At 47.6% G+C, this 17,161-nt stretch overlaps 1 protein-coding gene across 1 annotated transcript in view; it reads left to right on the plus strand.

Moving 5' to 3' along the window:
* Positions 1–2,941: 2,941 nt before the first annotated feature.
* FBN3 (fibrillin 3) overlaps positions 2,942–17,161 on the plus strand; it is a 144,644-nt gene continuing 130,424 nt past the window's right edge. Inside the window, exons 1-2 of the mRNA XM_084825954.1 lie at positions 2,942–3,114; positions 17,065–17,147. Of these exons, the coding sequence (XP_084682080.1) occupies positions 2,942–3,114; positions 17,065–17,147 (256 nt within the window). The remainder of the gene's footprint in view (positions 3,115–17,064; positions 17,148–17,161) is intronic.

Raw genomic sequence — 17,161 nt, forward strand, 5'->3', positions numbered from 1 at the left:
AGTCTGGATCATAAATGGGGCAATGGGATCTGAGTCTGCTTGGACATAAACTCTGCTGTAGGACTTAATTCGACAGGGACAATGTGTGTTCAATCCCAGTGCAAGAGGACAAAGAGCTTGGCTAGTCCTAGATTTAAATCTTGCCTGGGTTGTAAACTCATTGGGTGGCCTCAGGTCAGGATGACACCCCCCTCACTGTGGGGGTGTCACAGCCTTGGGAGGGGAGGGCCTGTCCCCAAAGGAGAGCAGGCGGGATGCTTAAACCTAGGGAGAAAGCAAACTGTTTTATAGCAGGTTAAATGGCTTGTGCATTACTTGTCCAGATTATTGTCTATTGTGATCTCCACCTGAGGGTCTGTGTCATCACTTCCTGCCTGTCTCTTTTTAACTGGACATGCCTTCTGCATGCAAAGTGGGGGCTCAGCCATTGAGCTATGGTCCCTCACTGCCAACCGCTTTCCCCTCCAGCAGGGCTCTGGCATTTCCTTGTCAAACACAGGTTGGACAGCAGGGAGCTGGTGGGGTGTCAGCTCCAGTTTGCAGTGGGAGATGTAGAAGTGAGAATACTAGCAGCAGGGGCCGAATATGGAGCTCTTCTGTTAGAAAAGATACTGTTCTTTCAATCTCCGAAACATCACCACCTGCCAGCAATTCAAGGGATAAAAATACTGGCCAGTCTTACAGGGCTGTTGTAAGCAGGGACACTTGCATTTCCATAGTTCCATTTCTTTCCTGGTCTATGGGTTGGCTCTTTCCCATTCTCCTTAAACTCTGCTTTATTCTGCTTAAACTCAGGGCATCTTTTAAAATTAACTCCAGAATCAGAGCATGTGCAGCTTACCACAGCTTTCTGTTCCTTTGTTTCCTTTCCCTCTCTATGCCATGCTGATGTGCTCTTGCGTGCATTGATAAAATGTTGCTGTCTGATTGCAACATGGGTGTCTGATTGCAACATGGTCATTTTTGGCGTGGCTCTTAGCTGATGCGCATATGCGCTGCTGCACATTAGCAAAACATCACACGAAAAGGATCTCAAGATAACTGTATGTACAATCAAATCCAGGTGTCGTGGTGGTTTAGCTTTGCACAGAAACGTGCAAGTGCGTTGCCAACGGCACGCAAAAAAGAATTGCGATGAAATTGTATATGCATTCATGTACAGATTGCTTTTTTCATTGTTTTGTGGTGTCCCTATGGTGGATAAGACTATTATTGGCTACTAGTCGTGGTGGCTATATATTACCTCCAGTGTCACAGGCAACATCGCCCAGAGTGGCTGGGTGACCAGTCAGATGGGCGATTAATAAATTTAATAAATAAATTTAATAATAATAAATAAACATGCTGCTGGGGAACACAACTAGGAGGCTGCGACTGCACTCATGTCTTGCTTGTGGGCATCCCGTTGGGGCATCTGATTGGAAACCGTAGAAACAGAATCTTGGACTAGTTGGGCCTTTGATCCAATCCAGCATGGCTCTTCTTATGTTCGTGTGTGCATATGTTTTGTTAAGACACTACACATGCATAGGACACTGGCTCAAATTTGCCTCTGTTTTTTTAACACAACAGTGGAACATTCTTAACGTATCGGTTCAATAGAATCCTAGAATTGGAGGGCGGCTTTGTAGAACATCTTGTCCAACCCTCTGCTCTGTGCAGGACAAACCAGAGCTAAAGCATCACCAAGAGATGACTGTCCTGAAAACCTCCAGTGCAGGAGAGACCACCATGCCTCTAGGCCATTGGTTCCATTGTCAAACTGCTGTTCCACTCAAGATGTTTCTCCTAATGTCTAACCAAAATCTACCCTCCTGTAATTTTAACCCATTAGATCTAGTCCTGACCACTGGGGGAAGCAGAGAACAAGTATCTGCCTTCTTCTATGTCCAGGGTCAGCGTCAAGGGTAGGCGTGGTTGGGCGCCTGCCAAGGGCCCACACCCCAGAAAGGGTCCACTGACAAGAGACCCCTGGAGTTGCTCCTCCTGTTCACTGTTGCAACCTGCTTGGTCACCTGCCTCTTGCTCTGGCCCAGGCAACGGTGGTGGGGAGGAGGAGGAGGAGGAGATGCTGCAGCCTCCTTGCTCTCTGGTTCGCTGCCAGCCAAGCAAGCAAGTGGAAGCAATTGTGAGGGGGAGGAAGAGCAAAAGCAGCTGGTGACCATGGCGGTGAGAAGCAGACTCACTAAAGGAGGGGACTCACCCTCCAAAACCTGCAGCCAGCACCATCTGTGGGGTCACCAAAGTAGTGCCCCCAGACACCTCTCTTGGCATCCACCAGGCTCTGTGCCCCTCTTGATTTTAGTTTCATTTGTTAAGGTTTGTTGAGTTGCTGCTGTTTTCTAACTAGGAGGCCAGCATACTGCAACAGATAAGGTTGCGAAGCACAGCACCATCTTTATTTGGATTCAAAAGAGCCATTTTGTGTTTGGGGGCTCAGACCCTCACCTCTGCCTTGTCTTTAGCATCTTGGGAAAGTCACTTTTCTTTTAGCCTCGTCGTCCGCCTTCTGGGAAATGAGCGTTTTGTGACCTGCTGTGTCCACCGTGGCAGCCATGAACAGGCACACCTTCCCACACCGGCATGGCAGCCCCTTTGTGAGAGTGCCCACAGCACGCTCTCCAAATTCCAAATGTGCCCACCCAACTAAAAAGGTGGGGGACCCCTTTTAAATCTGTGAGGCAGCTCTTCCGAACCCAAACCATTGAATTCAGAACTTCAGAAACGTGCAGAGAAATTAGACGTTCATAAGCTTCCTGTAGTGGTAAGGACGGCTGAGATAACAAACAGTGAACCTCTTTCAACATGGTAAACCTAAACCTGGTTTTTTCCCACTATCTCTCCTTCCTAGCCCAGAAAAAGAAGTTTGGATTCTGTGCTATCGGGCCACAGAGAGACCCGCCAGTAGAAAAAAACTCTTAGTAGCCCGCTTCCTGCCATTATGGGCGCTGTTTGGCTGGCCCGATTCTTCCTGGGATGTACATCTCTCACCTTCTACCGGGACTTTGCCTCTGGCCAGCAGGATGGAGACTTTCAGGCCGATCGGTTTGTGAGCTACGAAAGCAAACAACCCGCCAGCAGGGTGAGACGGAGAGGCCATGAAACTTTGCGAGGGTAAGCCGGCAGTTTTTCGTTTCTTAAATCCAGCTAGAAATGGATTTGGGGGTGTTCTCCAGGACAGCGTCCTAACCAGGATTCACAACATATACATACATAATTACCAGTACTGGCTTCGTGTTCTGGAGGGCCGTGGGGCAAGACACCCTCAACGGGCCCCCTCCTTCAAGGAGTCTCCCTTCTCGCCACCATTGCCCCCAGCTGCCTAGATCCTGATCCTCTTTCTTACCCACTTGCTTGCTCGACAGGGAGAGCGCCAGGGAGCAAGGAGGCCGTGGCCTCTCCTGCTCCTCCTTCTCCCCGCCAGCGTTGTCTGGGCCGGAGCGAGAGGCAGGCGAACAAGCAGGACGCAGTGGTGGAAAGGAGGAGCAACTTCAGGAGGGAGTCTTGTCAGTGGGCCCCTGCTGGGGAGTGGGCCCTCAGCAGCTGCCCGACCACACCTACCCTTGGCACCAGCCCTGATAGCTACTAGCGATTACTAGTGTGAAGGTTTGAGGCCTACAGAGGGAAGGAAAAGAAAAAGGTCAGGCCTAGACGCCTGGAGTTTTTGTTGGGAGGCAGTATCCCTTGAGAGAAGTAGTTTCATTTCCCTGCTTAAGTTTCAGTTTCATTTCCCCAGTTAAGTTTCATTACTTCAGATTTGAAACAGTACTTTCAGTTTTGAGGGAGGAGGGTATATAAAGAGAGTGAGAGAGCCTGTCAGAGTCATGAGGACTAGAGTCTTCGTTTCGGAGAAGGACTGTGGCTCAATGGTGGATGATGGGAAAGACCCTGTTAAAACATTCCTTTTAAAATAACCCCTTATTCATTTATTTTTATTGGTTGGTTACATTTCTATCCCGTCTTTTTTCTTCCTGGAAAGAACCCTTGTTCCCAAACCATGAGGACTGGAATCTTGCTTTATCTTTCCACCGTAAAGTTTAGAGGAGGGGCCATAGCTCAGTGGTAGAGTGCCTGCTTTGCATCCAAAAGGTCCCAGGTTCGATTCCCAACATGAGTCCAGGCAGGGCTGGGAGCTGGGGGCTTGGCTTGGTAGAAAGTTGCTGATTTGGGTCTGACTTGGTAGAAATTTGCTGGCTGTGGTGGTACTGATGTCCCCACTGTCCTGCTAGGAGTACCAGAAGCTCACAGCAAACAGTGGCATGGGAGTTGTGGGAGTGGCTGTAATGGTTCACCGAGGGGATAGTGCAAAAGGTGGAAAGCCTGTATGGAAACGCCCTCCGAGCCCTTTTATGTGGTCTGTGGACCACGCATGCCACGGCACTGTATCTTGGGGTGTTTCCTGTTCCAGGACCAGTCAACAACATCCCATGTTCACCAATGGACTCCCCCATTGTATAAACAAAAATGGCTCATTTGCCACTGGCTTTGATGAGTAATAGTTAATAAGGGAGGCAGCTAAAGCACTCTCACACACAGCCACACACACACACACCCTGTTTTGCCAGCACATAAACACGGGCAAACATCTCTGCTTTTCCAAAGCAGCCCCAACCTCCTCAAGGCTGCAGTCCTGAGCACACTTGCCTGGGAGTAAGTCCCACTGAACTCAGTAGGAATTACTTCTGAGTAAACACACACACAGGACCATGCTATCCAGTGTGATCCCCCTCTGGGGCTTTCCATGAGCTCTTAGCCATTGCTCTGCAAAATAACAAGGAGCCATTTTTGTCTAGGAGACTGGTTCAGCAGGGAAAAATTATCCCACTCCCCTAAAAATGTCACATTTTGTTGTAAACCAGGGATGCAGAACCAAGGATCCAGCCCATCTAAGACCACACTCTGGCCTTCTAGGGGTCTCCAAATGGCCACACCTTTTTTCCTGGTCCCACCCCTTTTCTCCCAACCGTGGTGGTTTTGTGCAGTTTTCCTCCCTTCTGAATGGCTGAAATGCCTCTCCTAAGACTTAGGGGCAGGAAGAGCTTGAAGCTAAGATATGCTGGTATTTTTTCTTATTTTTTGGCCCTGCCCCTTTTTCATTTGGCCAAGCCCTCTGCTATTATGCAGTCCAGGAGGTTCTCTGAAATGGAATTCAGCTCTTGGGTGAAAGAGGTTTTCCACCATTGCTGTAAACACAAACACTGACGTACATTCCCAGTGCTCTGCACCTAGTACATCTTGAATGTAGAAATATCCAATAATTGATCCCTTGATTCTAGAATATAACATCCAGCTATTACCCAGGATCTCTCTGCCCTTAGGTGAAACACACATGCTCCCTGGTACATGGAGAACAGAGGCAGAGAGAAACGGGACCGTTTTTTATCTTAACAAAGATAATATTTGGTGATGGATTACTCTAACTTATGTAATCGAGTGGGATAGATGGACACAGTTAGGAAAAGGTTTGACGTCCCACAAATGGCTGCCCATACACATCACACAGAAAGCAAACCCTGGGCTGCTGTTCTGTATGCTCTTACTTAGGAGTAAGCCCCATTAAACACAATGGGACTTATACCAAAGTAAGCATGCATATGATTGCTCCATTCATCCAGCTACAGATGGATAGCTAGATAGCAGTCTTTTTCCTGGTCCATGTTGCTTTTGCATTTTTTTCCCTTCTGTAATTCTATTCTCTCTTAGCATTAACTTGTGATTACCAAAAAATAACATAAAATCCTCTCCAGACGTGTATTTAAATACATATTATTTGAAACGTGTATTTTTTGTGCTGTTACATTCCTGAGAACTGCTTTGCAACATGGTGGGGCGGGGGGGAGTGAAACCCAGTAATACCCATGTTCTGATCTGTATGTTTGCCTAATAGGCAAGGATCAGGTTCTTTTGTTTTGGCATCTGCAAAGATGGAATCCATCAAGCTTCCCTAAATCGGGTCTTTTGTTTGTGCCTTGTTTGGTCTTGCGTCAGCAGGAATTTGTTTTCTAAAATGGAGAGGTGCGTGTGGGGCCTGCACAGGTCTACCGAGCAGCTGTGGGAATAGTGCTCTATCCATGCTCAGAGCAGCTATCTCCTTCACCACCCTTGGATTGAAGTGTGGTACACCATACTGTACCATGCTGTGTATATCAGAAAGGATTCTGTATAGTTGGAAAAGGTGCAGAAAAGGGCAACTCAAATGATCCAAGGAGCAATTCCCCTATGAGGGAAGGCTACAACACCTGGGACTGTTTAGCTTGGAAAAAAGGCAGGTCAGGGGAGACATGGTAGAGGACTACAAAATTATGCCTGGTGTGGAGAATGTGGATAGGGGGACATTTTTCTCCGTCTCTCAAAATACTAGAACCCAGTGGGGTTGTCCCATGAAGCTGATTGGTGGGAGACTCAGGACGGATCAAAGGAAGGGCTTCTTCACACAGCGCAGAGTGAAACTATGGAAGTCACCTCCAGAAGATGTAGTGATGGACACCACTTTGGATGGCTTTAAAAGGCGGGTGGACAAATTCCTGGAGGAGAAGGCTATCTCAGTGGCTACGAGTCCTGATGGCTATGTGCTACCTCCAGTATTTAGTTATTTCTATGCTGCCCCATAGCCGAAGCTCTCTGGGCAGTTCACAACAGTTAAAACCATAAAATGCAACAACCCAGCAAAACACAGTATCACGCTTTTAAAAGTCTAGAACGTTTATATAAAACCACAGTAAGAAGCAGAGGCAGTGTAAAGATCTTAAGTACAATAACTGATTTAAAACAATCCAATCTGCAGAACTAAAATGCCTACCTCAGAGGGAGTACGCTGGGGAACATGGGTGGGAGGGTGCTGTTACACTCATGTCCTACTTGTGGGTTTCCTTGTGGGCAACTGGTTGGCCACTGTATGAACAGAATGCTGGACGAGATGTACCCTTAGTCTGATCCAGCAGGGATTCTCTGATGTTCAGCTACCACCATTTGTACATGGTTCAGCCCTGTTGTTCAGAAGGTGTGTCTGTTACTCCCTGGGAGTGAGGAAATTGCTCTGGCCACGCTCAGAAGTACTTGCCTTGCCTGTCAGCTTGCAAGCACGGAGAAAAACCAGTCATGACTCCTATACTCTGCACATGGGCAGAGGCCATCTTCTCTTCCAAGTTGGCCCCCATCCATGAAGGGAAAGAATGCCAGCTAGAGCATTCAAAGGTCACTCTATTTAAACAAAATGAAAGACAGAGTCAGAAAGGCTGTTAGAGGGAGTAGCTGGACTCTATTAAGAACCCGACCAGCGTTTCTCAGATTTCAAGGAGGACTGTGGGTGGTTCTTCTCTCACAACAAAAGGTGACTGTTTTGTCTCCTGTTTGGTGCTGCATTTACGGCTTTTATATTCCATGGGGAGGCCTCGTCTTTGCATGCCCTGTTGTCTCCCTTGATGTTTTCCATCCTTCTCAATTGCTCATATGAGTTTCCCGCAACTGTAACGCCCAAATATTCCCCCCCCCCCGCCCGCTGTACCTATGTTGTCTGGACTAGAGAGCTGTGAAGTGCAAAGGGGAAGAGAAGGAGGTTTCCAGTTCAGTTCAAATGTTCTCTCTGCCACTAGAGCAGTGATGGGAAGCCTAGGCTGAGGGGTCACAACCAGCCCTTGGGGAATAGCATTGCAACATTTGGAAAGCGCACATCCTGCAGGATAACAGTGCGTCGGTTCGCCTGCTGGTTCGGGTGGTGAGAATTAGGCTGGGATGTTGAACCTCTTTCAGCCTGCAGGCCAATTCCATTTCAGAGAAGCTCTCGGGGGCCACATTCCCGTGGTGGGTGGAGCCAAAGTCAAAAGGGGAGGGGCCAAAGGCAAAGGGGGCAGGACTGAAGCACCACAGTACCAGCCTGTTGTAGCTTCAAGCTTTTACTGCCAGTCACTAAACCTTAGGAGAGGCATTTCAACCTTTTAGAATAGGGAGGAAACTGCACAAAAGCCGGGAAACCAAATTTCTCCCCCATTCTCCTTGTTACTGTTACTGTTATCCTCAAAATATATATGCCGCCTTTCAGTGGCCAGTTGCCACTTCTAATACCGAAATCCATGCAGGGTTCTGTACTCAAATGATAGGTTGTGGGGCTTAAGCCATTCTAGAAGTCACACCTCCTGAAATTGACTCCACGACAGTCTCAAAAGACAAAGATGGGAAAACTCTTTCACATTTGCTAGGACTGCAGCCTGATTTTGTTGATCTAGTTGAGATGACACCTTGCATATGCTCAGATGCACGCATGTGTTGTTGTTTTTTTAAATGTTTTCACATCAACAAAAAAACCTGTTGCTATTTCATTTCACTTCATTTCTTATATTTCTATACTGCCCCATAGCTGAAGCTCCCTGGGTGGTTCACAAAAATGTAAAACCATTAGAATACATTATATAAAATATAAAAACCATTCACATAATGGCATAAAACAAATAACACAACAACAACATATATCTAAAACAATTTAAAACAATCAGCCAGAGACAAACAAGAGACTCATTATACGCTGCCAGATGCTGGAGAGATAGCTCAAACGCTATGACAGGTGTTGCGGATGTAGAACACAGGCAGAGGACATTGGGCCTGGGGGCCAAATCTGGCCGCAATCTGGGGCCATGCCCCTTTCCTCCAACCACCTGTCACTTGTGGCTTCCCAGCTTTTGTGCATTTTTCTCCCCATTCTGCAAGGACGGGGAGAAAATTTTTCTCTCCATTCTTCAAGCAGTAAGAGCTTGAAGCTACAATAGGCTGCTATTTTTTCATATGTTGACCCCATCCTGCTTGCCTCTGGCCCTGCCCCCTTTTGCCTTCAGCTCTGCCCACCACTGGAATGCAGCCCCTGAGAGTTTCTACCATAAAGAGGCTGAAAGCAGCTCCCCACCCCTGGTGCGGTAGGAGGACTTGTGCAAGGATGAAGAAGAATGCGCCATCCAGCATAGCACCAATCACACTTTGCCAGTCTGTGCTGATGTCCAGTGATGTTTATGAACACAGTTCAAATTGGTGGGTTTGACCTCCAGAGCATTAAATAGCCAGGGCCAAGTAGCTGAAAGACCACACTGCCCCATCTGAACCCTACCTGTTCCTAGAGATCATCCTTCCAAAAAGTGTGCCAGCTATTCCCACCTTCATAGACCCAAGGATCATCTCCTTCCTTTAGGGATGTCGGAGGAATCCATCCAGGGAGTGGAGTTCACCAAGCTTGCATCAGCTCAGCCCCCAGAGTTTACTTGCCCCCCAGATTCAGTCTCCCAGACTTGACCTGCATTGAGTCGAGCCGGCTTGTGGATTTTTCTGTTTTTTTAAAAAAATTACGTACATAGAAATGTGCGCAAATTGCAGGGCATGATTTGTGCGATTCATGCAAATTTCAGCCATAATTTGTGTAATTTGTAAATCGTGCCCCACAATTTGTGTGCATATCTGTTTACGTATTTTGTTTTTTGTTTAAATGAATTGAGTCCCTGGATTTCTGGAAAAGCCCCGCAGCTCGGCCTGAAAATTCAGTGGTGGCACTACATCATGTTCTTTTGGGCACCAGGTGAAAACCTTTTGATTTCATTTCATTTATTATATTTCTCTACCGCCCAATAGTTGAAGCTCTCTGGGTGGTTTGCAAAGATTAAAATCCTTAAAAATACATTATACATAGTATAAAACCATTGACAGCAAACATATAAACAGCACATGCAGAGACACACATATATCTAAACAACTTTAAACAATCAACAATAAGAAAAATCTAGGGCCTGATGAAAACTTCATAATAAGTAGCCAAATGCCTGAGAGAAGAGGAAGATCTTAACCTGGTGCCAAAAGGATGACAGTGTTAGCACCAAGTGGGCCTTGTCAGGGATATCATTCCACAATTGGGGGGCCTCAACCAAGGAGGCCATCTCCCTTGTTGCTGCCTTCCAAGCCTCCCTTGGAGGAGACATCTGGAGGAGGGCCTGAGATGATGAGTGTAGTCTGTGGGTAGGTTCATGCCTGGATTTCCACAGGTCTTTTAGCCCCTCAGTTTTAAAAATGCCATTTTTAGACCTTTGCACTGCTGCTGGGTCTTAACTTAGTTCTTGCCTTGGTTTTATTCCGCTTTAAATGTCGAGTTTTATATTATGTTTTACGATGTGATTGCGTCGGATGGTTTTCAGCTTGTTTTGCGAATTGCCCAGAGTGCTTCAGCTAATGGGCAGTATAGGAATAGAATCCATCCATCTATAAGAATAAAATAAGTTGAGAGAGACCTTCCAGGTCCAGCCCCCTGCTCAAGGCCAGAATCTTTCAACTGCAGCCATTCACTTTCTGTTTAAAGACCTCCAGCTAGGAGATCCCACCCTTTCCCCACCCTTTGCTGTTGAGAGCTACCACCATCAATTGTCACTGCTCATCTTTGGTCTTTTTTAAAAATTTATGTTGATCTCTTGAATGATTTGATCTTGAGTTGAGAGCTGCCGCAAAGGCCTGGCAATGCAGCTATTTGAAAGAAACCAATTCATGCTGCATTGGTTGAGCCACCCTCTTTCTCATTGTTACAGTTCCTCCACCGGTGGCATGGATTTCCCCCTTAAGCCTGACTTCTCCAGGAATAGCCTTCCACTCCTCAAAGCCACATTTGTTGCCAGCCAGAGCTGGAAAGCATATTCTTAAAAAAAAAAAAAAAAGAGTTTTAGGGGCTGTTTTCAAAAGGAAGATGTTGGCACTTCGGAAGAGCATCCATGGCCAGCGAGGTGAAATTCCAGACCAACTTGGCAGCCATGTGGGATATCCCGTTGTGGGAAGATGGATGAATAACCTGGGATTTTAGTTAAATCGTGGTAGAATAACAGGGGTCACTTGTTTGAGTTGCAAACATCTCATTCCACATCATGCCGCAGGCATCCCGAGGTTAGATGGATTTCATCGATCGCTCCCCAAGCAACTGAGAGGACCGCTCTTTTCCCAGACTCGATCTTTGACTGTCTGTGCAGACGGAACTGTGCCTCAACAGAAGGCAAGCTCTTTAAAAGAGAGAGAGAGAGAGAGAAAGTTATTTCTGTTGGGGGGGGGGGAAATGCCAATGTGCACAAAAGAGTCTTATGACTCCTTAAAAGCTGATGGATTGATAGAATCATAGCATTTTAGAGCGAAGAGACTATGGTGAAAATCTATTCCAACCCCTTGCTGGTGCTGGGATCTATAGCATCCTTGACAGATGGCTCTCCAGCTTCTGCTTAAATACTGCAACCCACCACCTCCAAAGGCATTCTGTTCCACTGTCAAACATTTTTACCCATAGGATGTTTCTCTTCAGGTTTAGCTGAAATCTACTTCCAGGGTCAGCCCACCTACAAAGCAGGGTGAGGCGCCTGCATCAGGTGGCGGAACTGTGCCACTCTGCTCCTCAGCCCTGTCAGGAGGGTCTGGTGCCACAGGCTCCAATGGGTGCTCCAGAGAGCCCCATCAATTACTCTCCCGCTGTGGCATTTGCAGCAGCAAGAGAGTGGCTGGCAGGGCTCTCTAGAGCAGCCACATGCCCTCTCCTTCCCTTGCCGCATGTGGCCAGGGAGCTCCTGCGAGCCTTGCGAACTCCCGCAAGGGCCCAGTGAATTCACACAAGGTCTCACAATAGCCCCATGGGTCTCCATAGAGCAGACACAGCAGTGGTGGTGGCGAAGTGAAGGGGGACACAGAATTCTGTAAGAGTTTGGTTGGGTTGCAGTAGCGCAACGTGGCGACAGTGTGTCTTGTCTCTCACCTCAGGTCTTGTCTGCTTCCCTGTGAACTCCATCCCTTTGGTTCTTATCTCGCCATCTGGAGCAACAAAGAAAAGGTCTGCTCCATCTTCTACATGATGGTCCTTCAGGTGTTTAAAGGCCACGATCATGTCTCCCCTTAATCATCCCTTCTTCAGGTTAAACATACCGAGCTCTTTCAATGCTTCCTCCTAGAATTTAGTTTCCAGAACCATCCATCCACCCCCATCCTGCTTGTGGCACCTTATTGCATCAGAAGCTTTCAGGACCAGTTCATCTGGCATGCGAAGTGATAGCAGAGAGGATATGGAGGCAGAAATTGTGAAAACTGGGGACAGGTGGCTATGAAATGTAAAACATAGGTGTTGTCCAGGGATGTGGGGCTTCTTCCAGGCCAAGGACTGAGGTCCATTTCTGAGAAGTTCTCGGGGATCATGTTCCACTGGTGGGTGGGGCAGAAGGCAAAAGGGGGTAGGGCCAGAGGCAATAGGTGGGGCCCAAAATGCCCCCCCCCAAATCCAGCCTATTTTAGCTTAAAACTCTTACTGCCTTAGGAGAGGCATTTAAAATGGAAGAAAATTCACAAACCAAAGGAAACCACCAAACATTTGCTGGTTGGTGGAAAGAGGGTGGGAGCAGGGGAAGGGGGCTGGTTAACTCCCCCTTTTGCCTTTAGCCCCACCTACTCCTGTAATGCAGCCCCTGGGTGCTTCTCCAAAGCTGAATTTGGCTGTCGGGCTGAAAGAGGTTCCTTGACTCTGAAATATATAATCAGAGTTAGAGAAGACAGGCAGGTGGATAACTGCTTCATTGAAAAATGAAATAACTTGATAATGTATTGGAATAATAATATTGTTCAAGATAAAATCCATAGACTAATAATAAGATAATATTATTGCACGGTTTATATTGTAAAGTGATTGATGTATTGTTTTGTTTAAAACAATGGTGGAATGCTATTGCAATTTCCTATTTCTTCATGACATATTGAAAAATAAAATAACCTTCATGTTCGTAGAGGCATTGAATGGTGACATTTGAGTTAATCCATACTCTGCTTTTTAAAACATGATGCACAATTAATTTTAATTAGCAACCAATTGTTTTGCACTCCACATAAGCAGAAGGACCATAATTCTCAGTAACCTACAACTGCCTTCCTCTTTCCATAGCTTGGAGTGAGGGAGACCCAACAACTCCCATCATCCCAGACCATTGGGCATGCTGGCTGAGGCAAATGGGAGTTGTAGTCCAAAATATCTGGGAGGGCCCAGGCTGGGGAAGCCTGAGCTCTATTGGTCCTGTTCCCAAGGCTCTAAGGTGGATTGATATTTTCCCCTTACACTCTACTGGCTTGGAAATCCAATCTAGGAGGGATGGAAAAATCTCAGAGCAAGTGCTTAGTTTCTTAGAGAGATGCTGAACTCCAAAGGCTTCTGGGAAAACATGCCTCCTAGTACTGAATCCCAGATGTCTGTGAGAATTTTGTACATGCCCAGGGGGACTTTTGTCTCCGTTCCATATTCTTCAGGGCATTGTCTTGGTGTCAAAAACAGAGCAATTATACGCACACGCAGCATAGTGAAACAGTGGAACTGTTACATTATTTTAGACCAGCAGAAGACAATATGGTGGTTGTGCGCATCAATGTGCCCCCGGACACTTTTCTTCATACCTGCCAAGGTGACCTGCCCCTCCCACATAAAATAAATAAAATAACACATTTTGAAGTGAAATAGCTTTCTGCTGGGGTGGAAAACACTGGGTTTGGAGGTGTGCGTTTAGTGTGTTGGGACTCAGACCCCACCTCTGCCTTCTACTCAGACTTTTGGGCAGGTGACTTGTCCTTGGCTATGCCTCCCATGGCAGCCATTTTGTGGTGGTGCCCATGACTGTTTCTCAAATGCCCAAATGTGCTCGCTACCCACAAAGGTTGCTTACCTCCTGTTTTAGACTTTTTACTGTATCATCCCTATTTAGATGGACACATGTATTACTTACTTGCTTCAGTCCAAAATCTAGTGAGCCAGCCATGCATGGAGGCTGAGCCCCGCCACCCCCCGGGCATCAGCCCTAAAGTCCTGTCCCAGCAGCACTCCTGACCTAGTGCACTGAATCCATCCAGGTTGCATAGCTCAAGTGAAATTTTTTCAACGGTTAAGCCCCGTTGGAACTTGAGATAGTTCGTGCACACGCACACCCAACATCTTCTGCTGTGGCCATGCAAATTTGCATCGACCACAAAGATCATAAGACTGTGAAGAACAAGGAGGAGTTTAGGGCTTGGCAGGGGAAGGAATTAAAAAAAAAAAGTGAGATCAAAGGAAGGAATCCAGGCTGAAAGAAGATTGCATACACTGGTGCAGCTAGGTAATTTTAGACCTTGGACTTAATATTCTAGGGATGGGGTGCGGGCTTTCGACAGCCATGTGCATTGCTCCAATTGTGAAGCACTACATATGTAGGAGAATTTCATTTTAGCTCACAAAAAATGTGAGGAGGCCCAAACATGAGAGCGAGTGCAAGCACATATCTGCTGAAAACATTTGCCAATTAGCAAACACGTGCTCACGTTCGTCTCATTCCAAATCCCAGTTCAATTTGCACAAGTTTCCAAATTTGCGCACATTTCCCCAGCAGGCTGAATTAGCCCCGCTTTAGTCTATGGAGGAAATTTGTGCAAATTCACTGAGATTTGCGCAGATCTCCTGTTCGATCGCTGTTTGATTGCGTTCATTTCCTGCTCACGCAAAGCCAGCAGCGATCGCAAACCCGAACCGGAGTCAGGCAGAAGACAAGCACCAAGACAAAGCTTGGAGGATCCAAGCGACCTTGGTCATCGCTTATTTGCCTATCCCTACTGAGCGCACAGCTAACATTTCTCCCCTCCCATTGCCGTGCTGCCATTCCATGCTTTGCAACTGCTTCTCCGTGCCTCTTACATTAGAACGAAACAGCGACAACAAAACGTTTTCCCACCGCAATTAAAAAAAAGTCAATCTTTGGCATTTTTGGCATTTTAAAATTGTTTTTAGCATTTTGCAGACAAAACTGAAATGGGGTTTGGTAGGCCTGGTGCAGGCCTGTTTGCCACTGTCTCATCTGGGTGGTCATTTGCGGGGGCCCCAAGGCCTTGGTGGCCCCAGATTTTGGCTCCATAGTCCAACTGTCACTGCCCACCAAAGGCCTTCTGGACACCTGGAATCCTTCCCCAACTAGTGTTTTTAGTGCTTGTTGGAGCAAATTGCTGCTCTTTCACAAGGCCTGGCCCTGCCATCCTTCAGCCTGGAGAGAACAGATGGGGAAATGGAGAAGTGGAGGGTGGGTGAGGGCCATTGCCCTGTGATGTATGGATCACAGTCCTGGCAGGGCACCCATGCCTTCCAACAAAATAACATCTATTTTTCCTTCCCCCCCTTTTTTAAACCCGAGCATTTCCAACACATCGTATAAACACAACAGCAGATGTGTTGATACGAAAAAGCATGCAAACATACCCCCCCCCCGCCCTGAAGGCTGACATTTGATGTGCCCATTTGAGGGAGGGGGGAGGAGGGACCCTTGAAATCCTTCCAGCTTGCTTCTGAGTAAACCTACAAGGATCATGCTCTCTAGCCACCCAATCCTATGCCTGTTTGCTCAGAAGCCGGTCCTGTTGTATTCAGTGCAAAACTTCCTTCTAGGTGGGTGTGCATAGGATCACAGTTGAACAGGATGATCCGATACATGTCTACTTGGGAGTAAGCCCCATTAAGTTCAGTGAGGGTTATTCCTGGGTAAGTGCGTAAATCACTCGTGGACAACCTTAGATCTGTGGTCCCAAATTGTCCCTGTTGGGGTCCCAGTCCCTCTTGGGGTTCCAATCCGTCCCATCTGAGGTCCCCAGCAGATAGCTACACCACTTTACCCCAACCACCAAATTTGGTGGATTCCTGGCTTTTGTTGAAGCCCCCCCCCCCCATTCTAAAAGGTTGAAATCCCTCTCCTACAGTTTAGTTATTGACAGTGAAAGCTTTAAGCTAAAATGGGCTGGTATTTGAGTGATTTTGACCCCACCTCTTTTGCCTTTGGCCCCACCCACCAGCGGAATGTTGCCCCCGAAAGCTTCTCTGAAATTGAATTTCGCCCTCAGGGTGAAAGAGGTCCCCCTTCTCTGGTGTACAGGATTGTCGTGCTGGAGTCTCTTGAAATATCATAAGGGCTAAGCGGCATTTGGGGCACAATGCTAAGTTCTCTGGAAGGGCGTCCCAGGCACCATAGAATACCCTGGAGCCCACCCTCTGCAGACAGAGAGGAGGCCTGTCCTCTGAGAAGGAGATCCGGTATGGATTTTCTCTTGACTGGTGGCAGAAAGCTCCACCAGCATGGCTGCTCTGCTGATGTTCCTTCAGTGGTGATAACAGCAAAATGTGGGTGTTCTGGGCACATATTGTTCTGAGGGCAGATCAGAACAAAGCCTCACGTTAGTAAGTATAGGATTGTAGCCAGGCAGAGCAATGCTAAAGGAAGGATGTAACACGAGAGGGCTTTGGTTCCTGTTCTGGAACTGTGGGGCCACCACCGAGCAGGCCCTGCTTTTTGTGCTTGTCAACCAAACCAGTTTTATTGGTGGGCTCCTGGGCAGGGCATCCGAAGTGGGTCTGAGAGTGTACAAGCAAGACCAGACTGCTGAAGGCAGTCCCTGAGGTAACCTGCCCGTGAGCTGTTCAGGGCTTCTCGAGGTGAATGCCGACCCTTTGAGCTGGGCCTGGAAATGATGTGATGCACGCGGTGCAAAAAAGGCGGTGAGAGATGTTTGGACAACCTGGTGCCCGTTTCGATCCTGCCTTCCGTAGGATCTCGTTCAGGTCGTAGAGTTAGGGAAAGCCCACTCTCTGTCTGGGAACAGGGCTAGGGAAGCTTTTCAGCCTGAAGGCCGAAATCAGTTTCAGAGAGGCTCTCAGGGGCCGCATTCCAGTGGTGGGCGGGGCTGAAGCCAAAAAGGGGTGAGGCCAAGAATACAAAAAATGCCAGCTTCAAGCTCTGACTGCAAGTAACTTAGCTGTAGGAGAGGCATTTCAACCTTTTATACAGGGAAAGTCAGGAAACCACCAAATGATGGGTGGTCACAAGAAAAAGGTGGTGCGGGGGAAGCAAGCAGGGCCATCTGGGGTACCTAGGTGGGCTGGATTTGGCCTGCAAGTGGGAGCCTCTTCCACGTCGATGGTCTGACTCAGTCTAAGACAGCCTCTTCCACGTCGATGGTTTTCTCTGCCGTTTGGAGGGTGAGGGGAGAAGGACCACAGCCACGTGCACTCAATGTGTCCATGTTGAATTCCAGGCCCAACGTCTGCGGATCCCGATTCCACTCGTACTGCTGTCCCGGGTGGAAGACCCTCCCCGGTGGGAACCAGTGCATCGTCCGTGAGTATGCTACT

The sequence above is a fragment of the Heloderma suspectum genome, chromosome Z, assembly GCF_057233095.1.
Source record: "Heloderma suspectum isolate Gila_16-S chromosome Z, 16-S_ref, whole genome shotgun sequence".
NCBI classification, from domain to species: Eukaryota; Metazoa; Chordata; class Lepidosauria; order Squamata; family Helodermatidae; genus Heloderma; species Heloderma suspectum.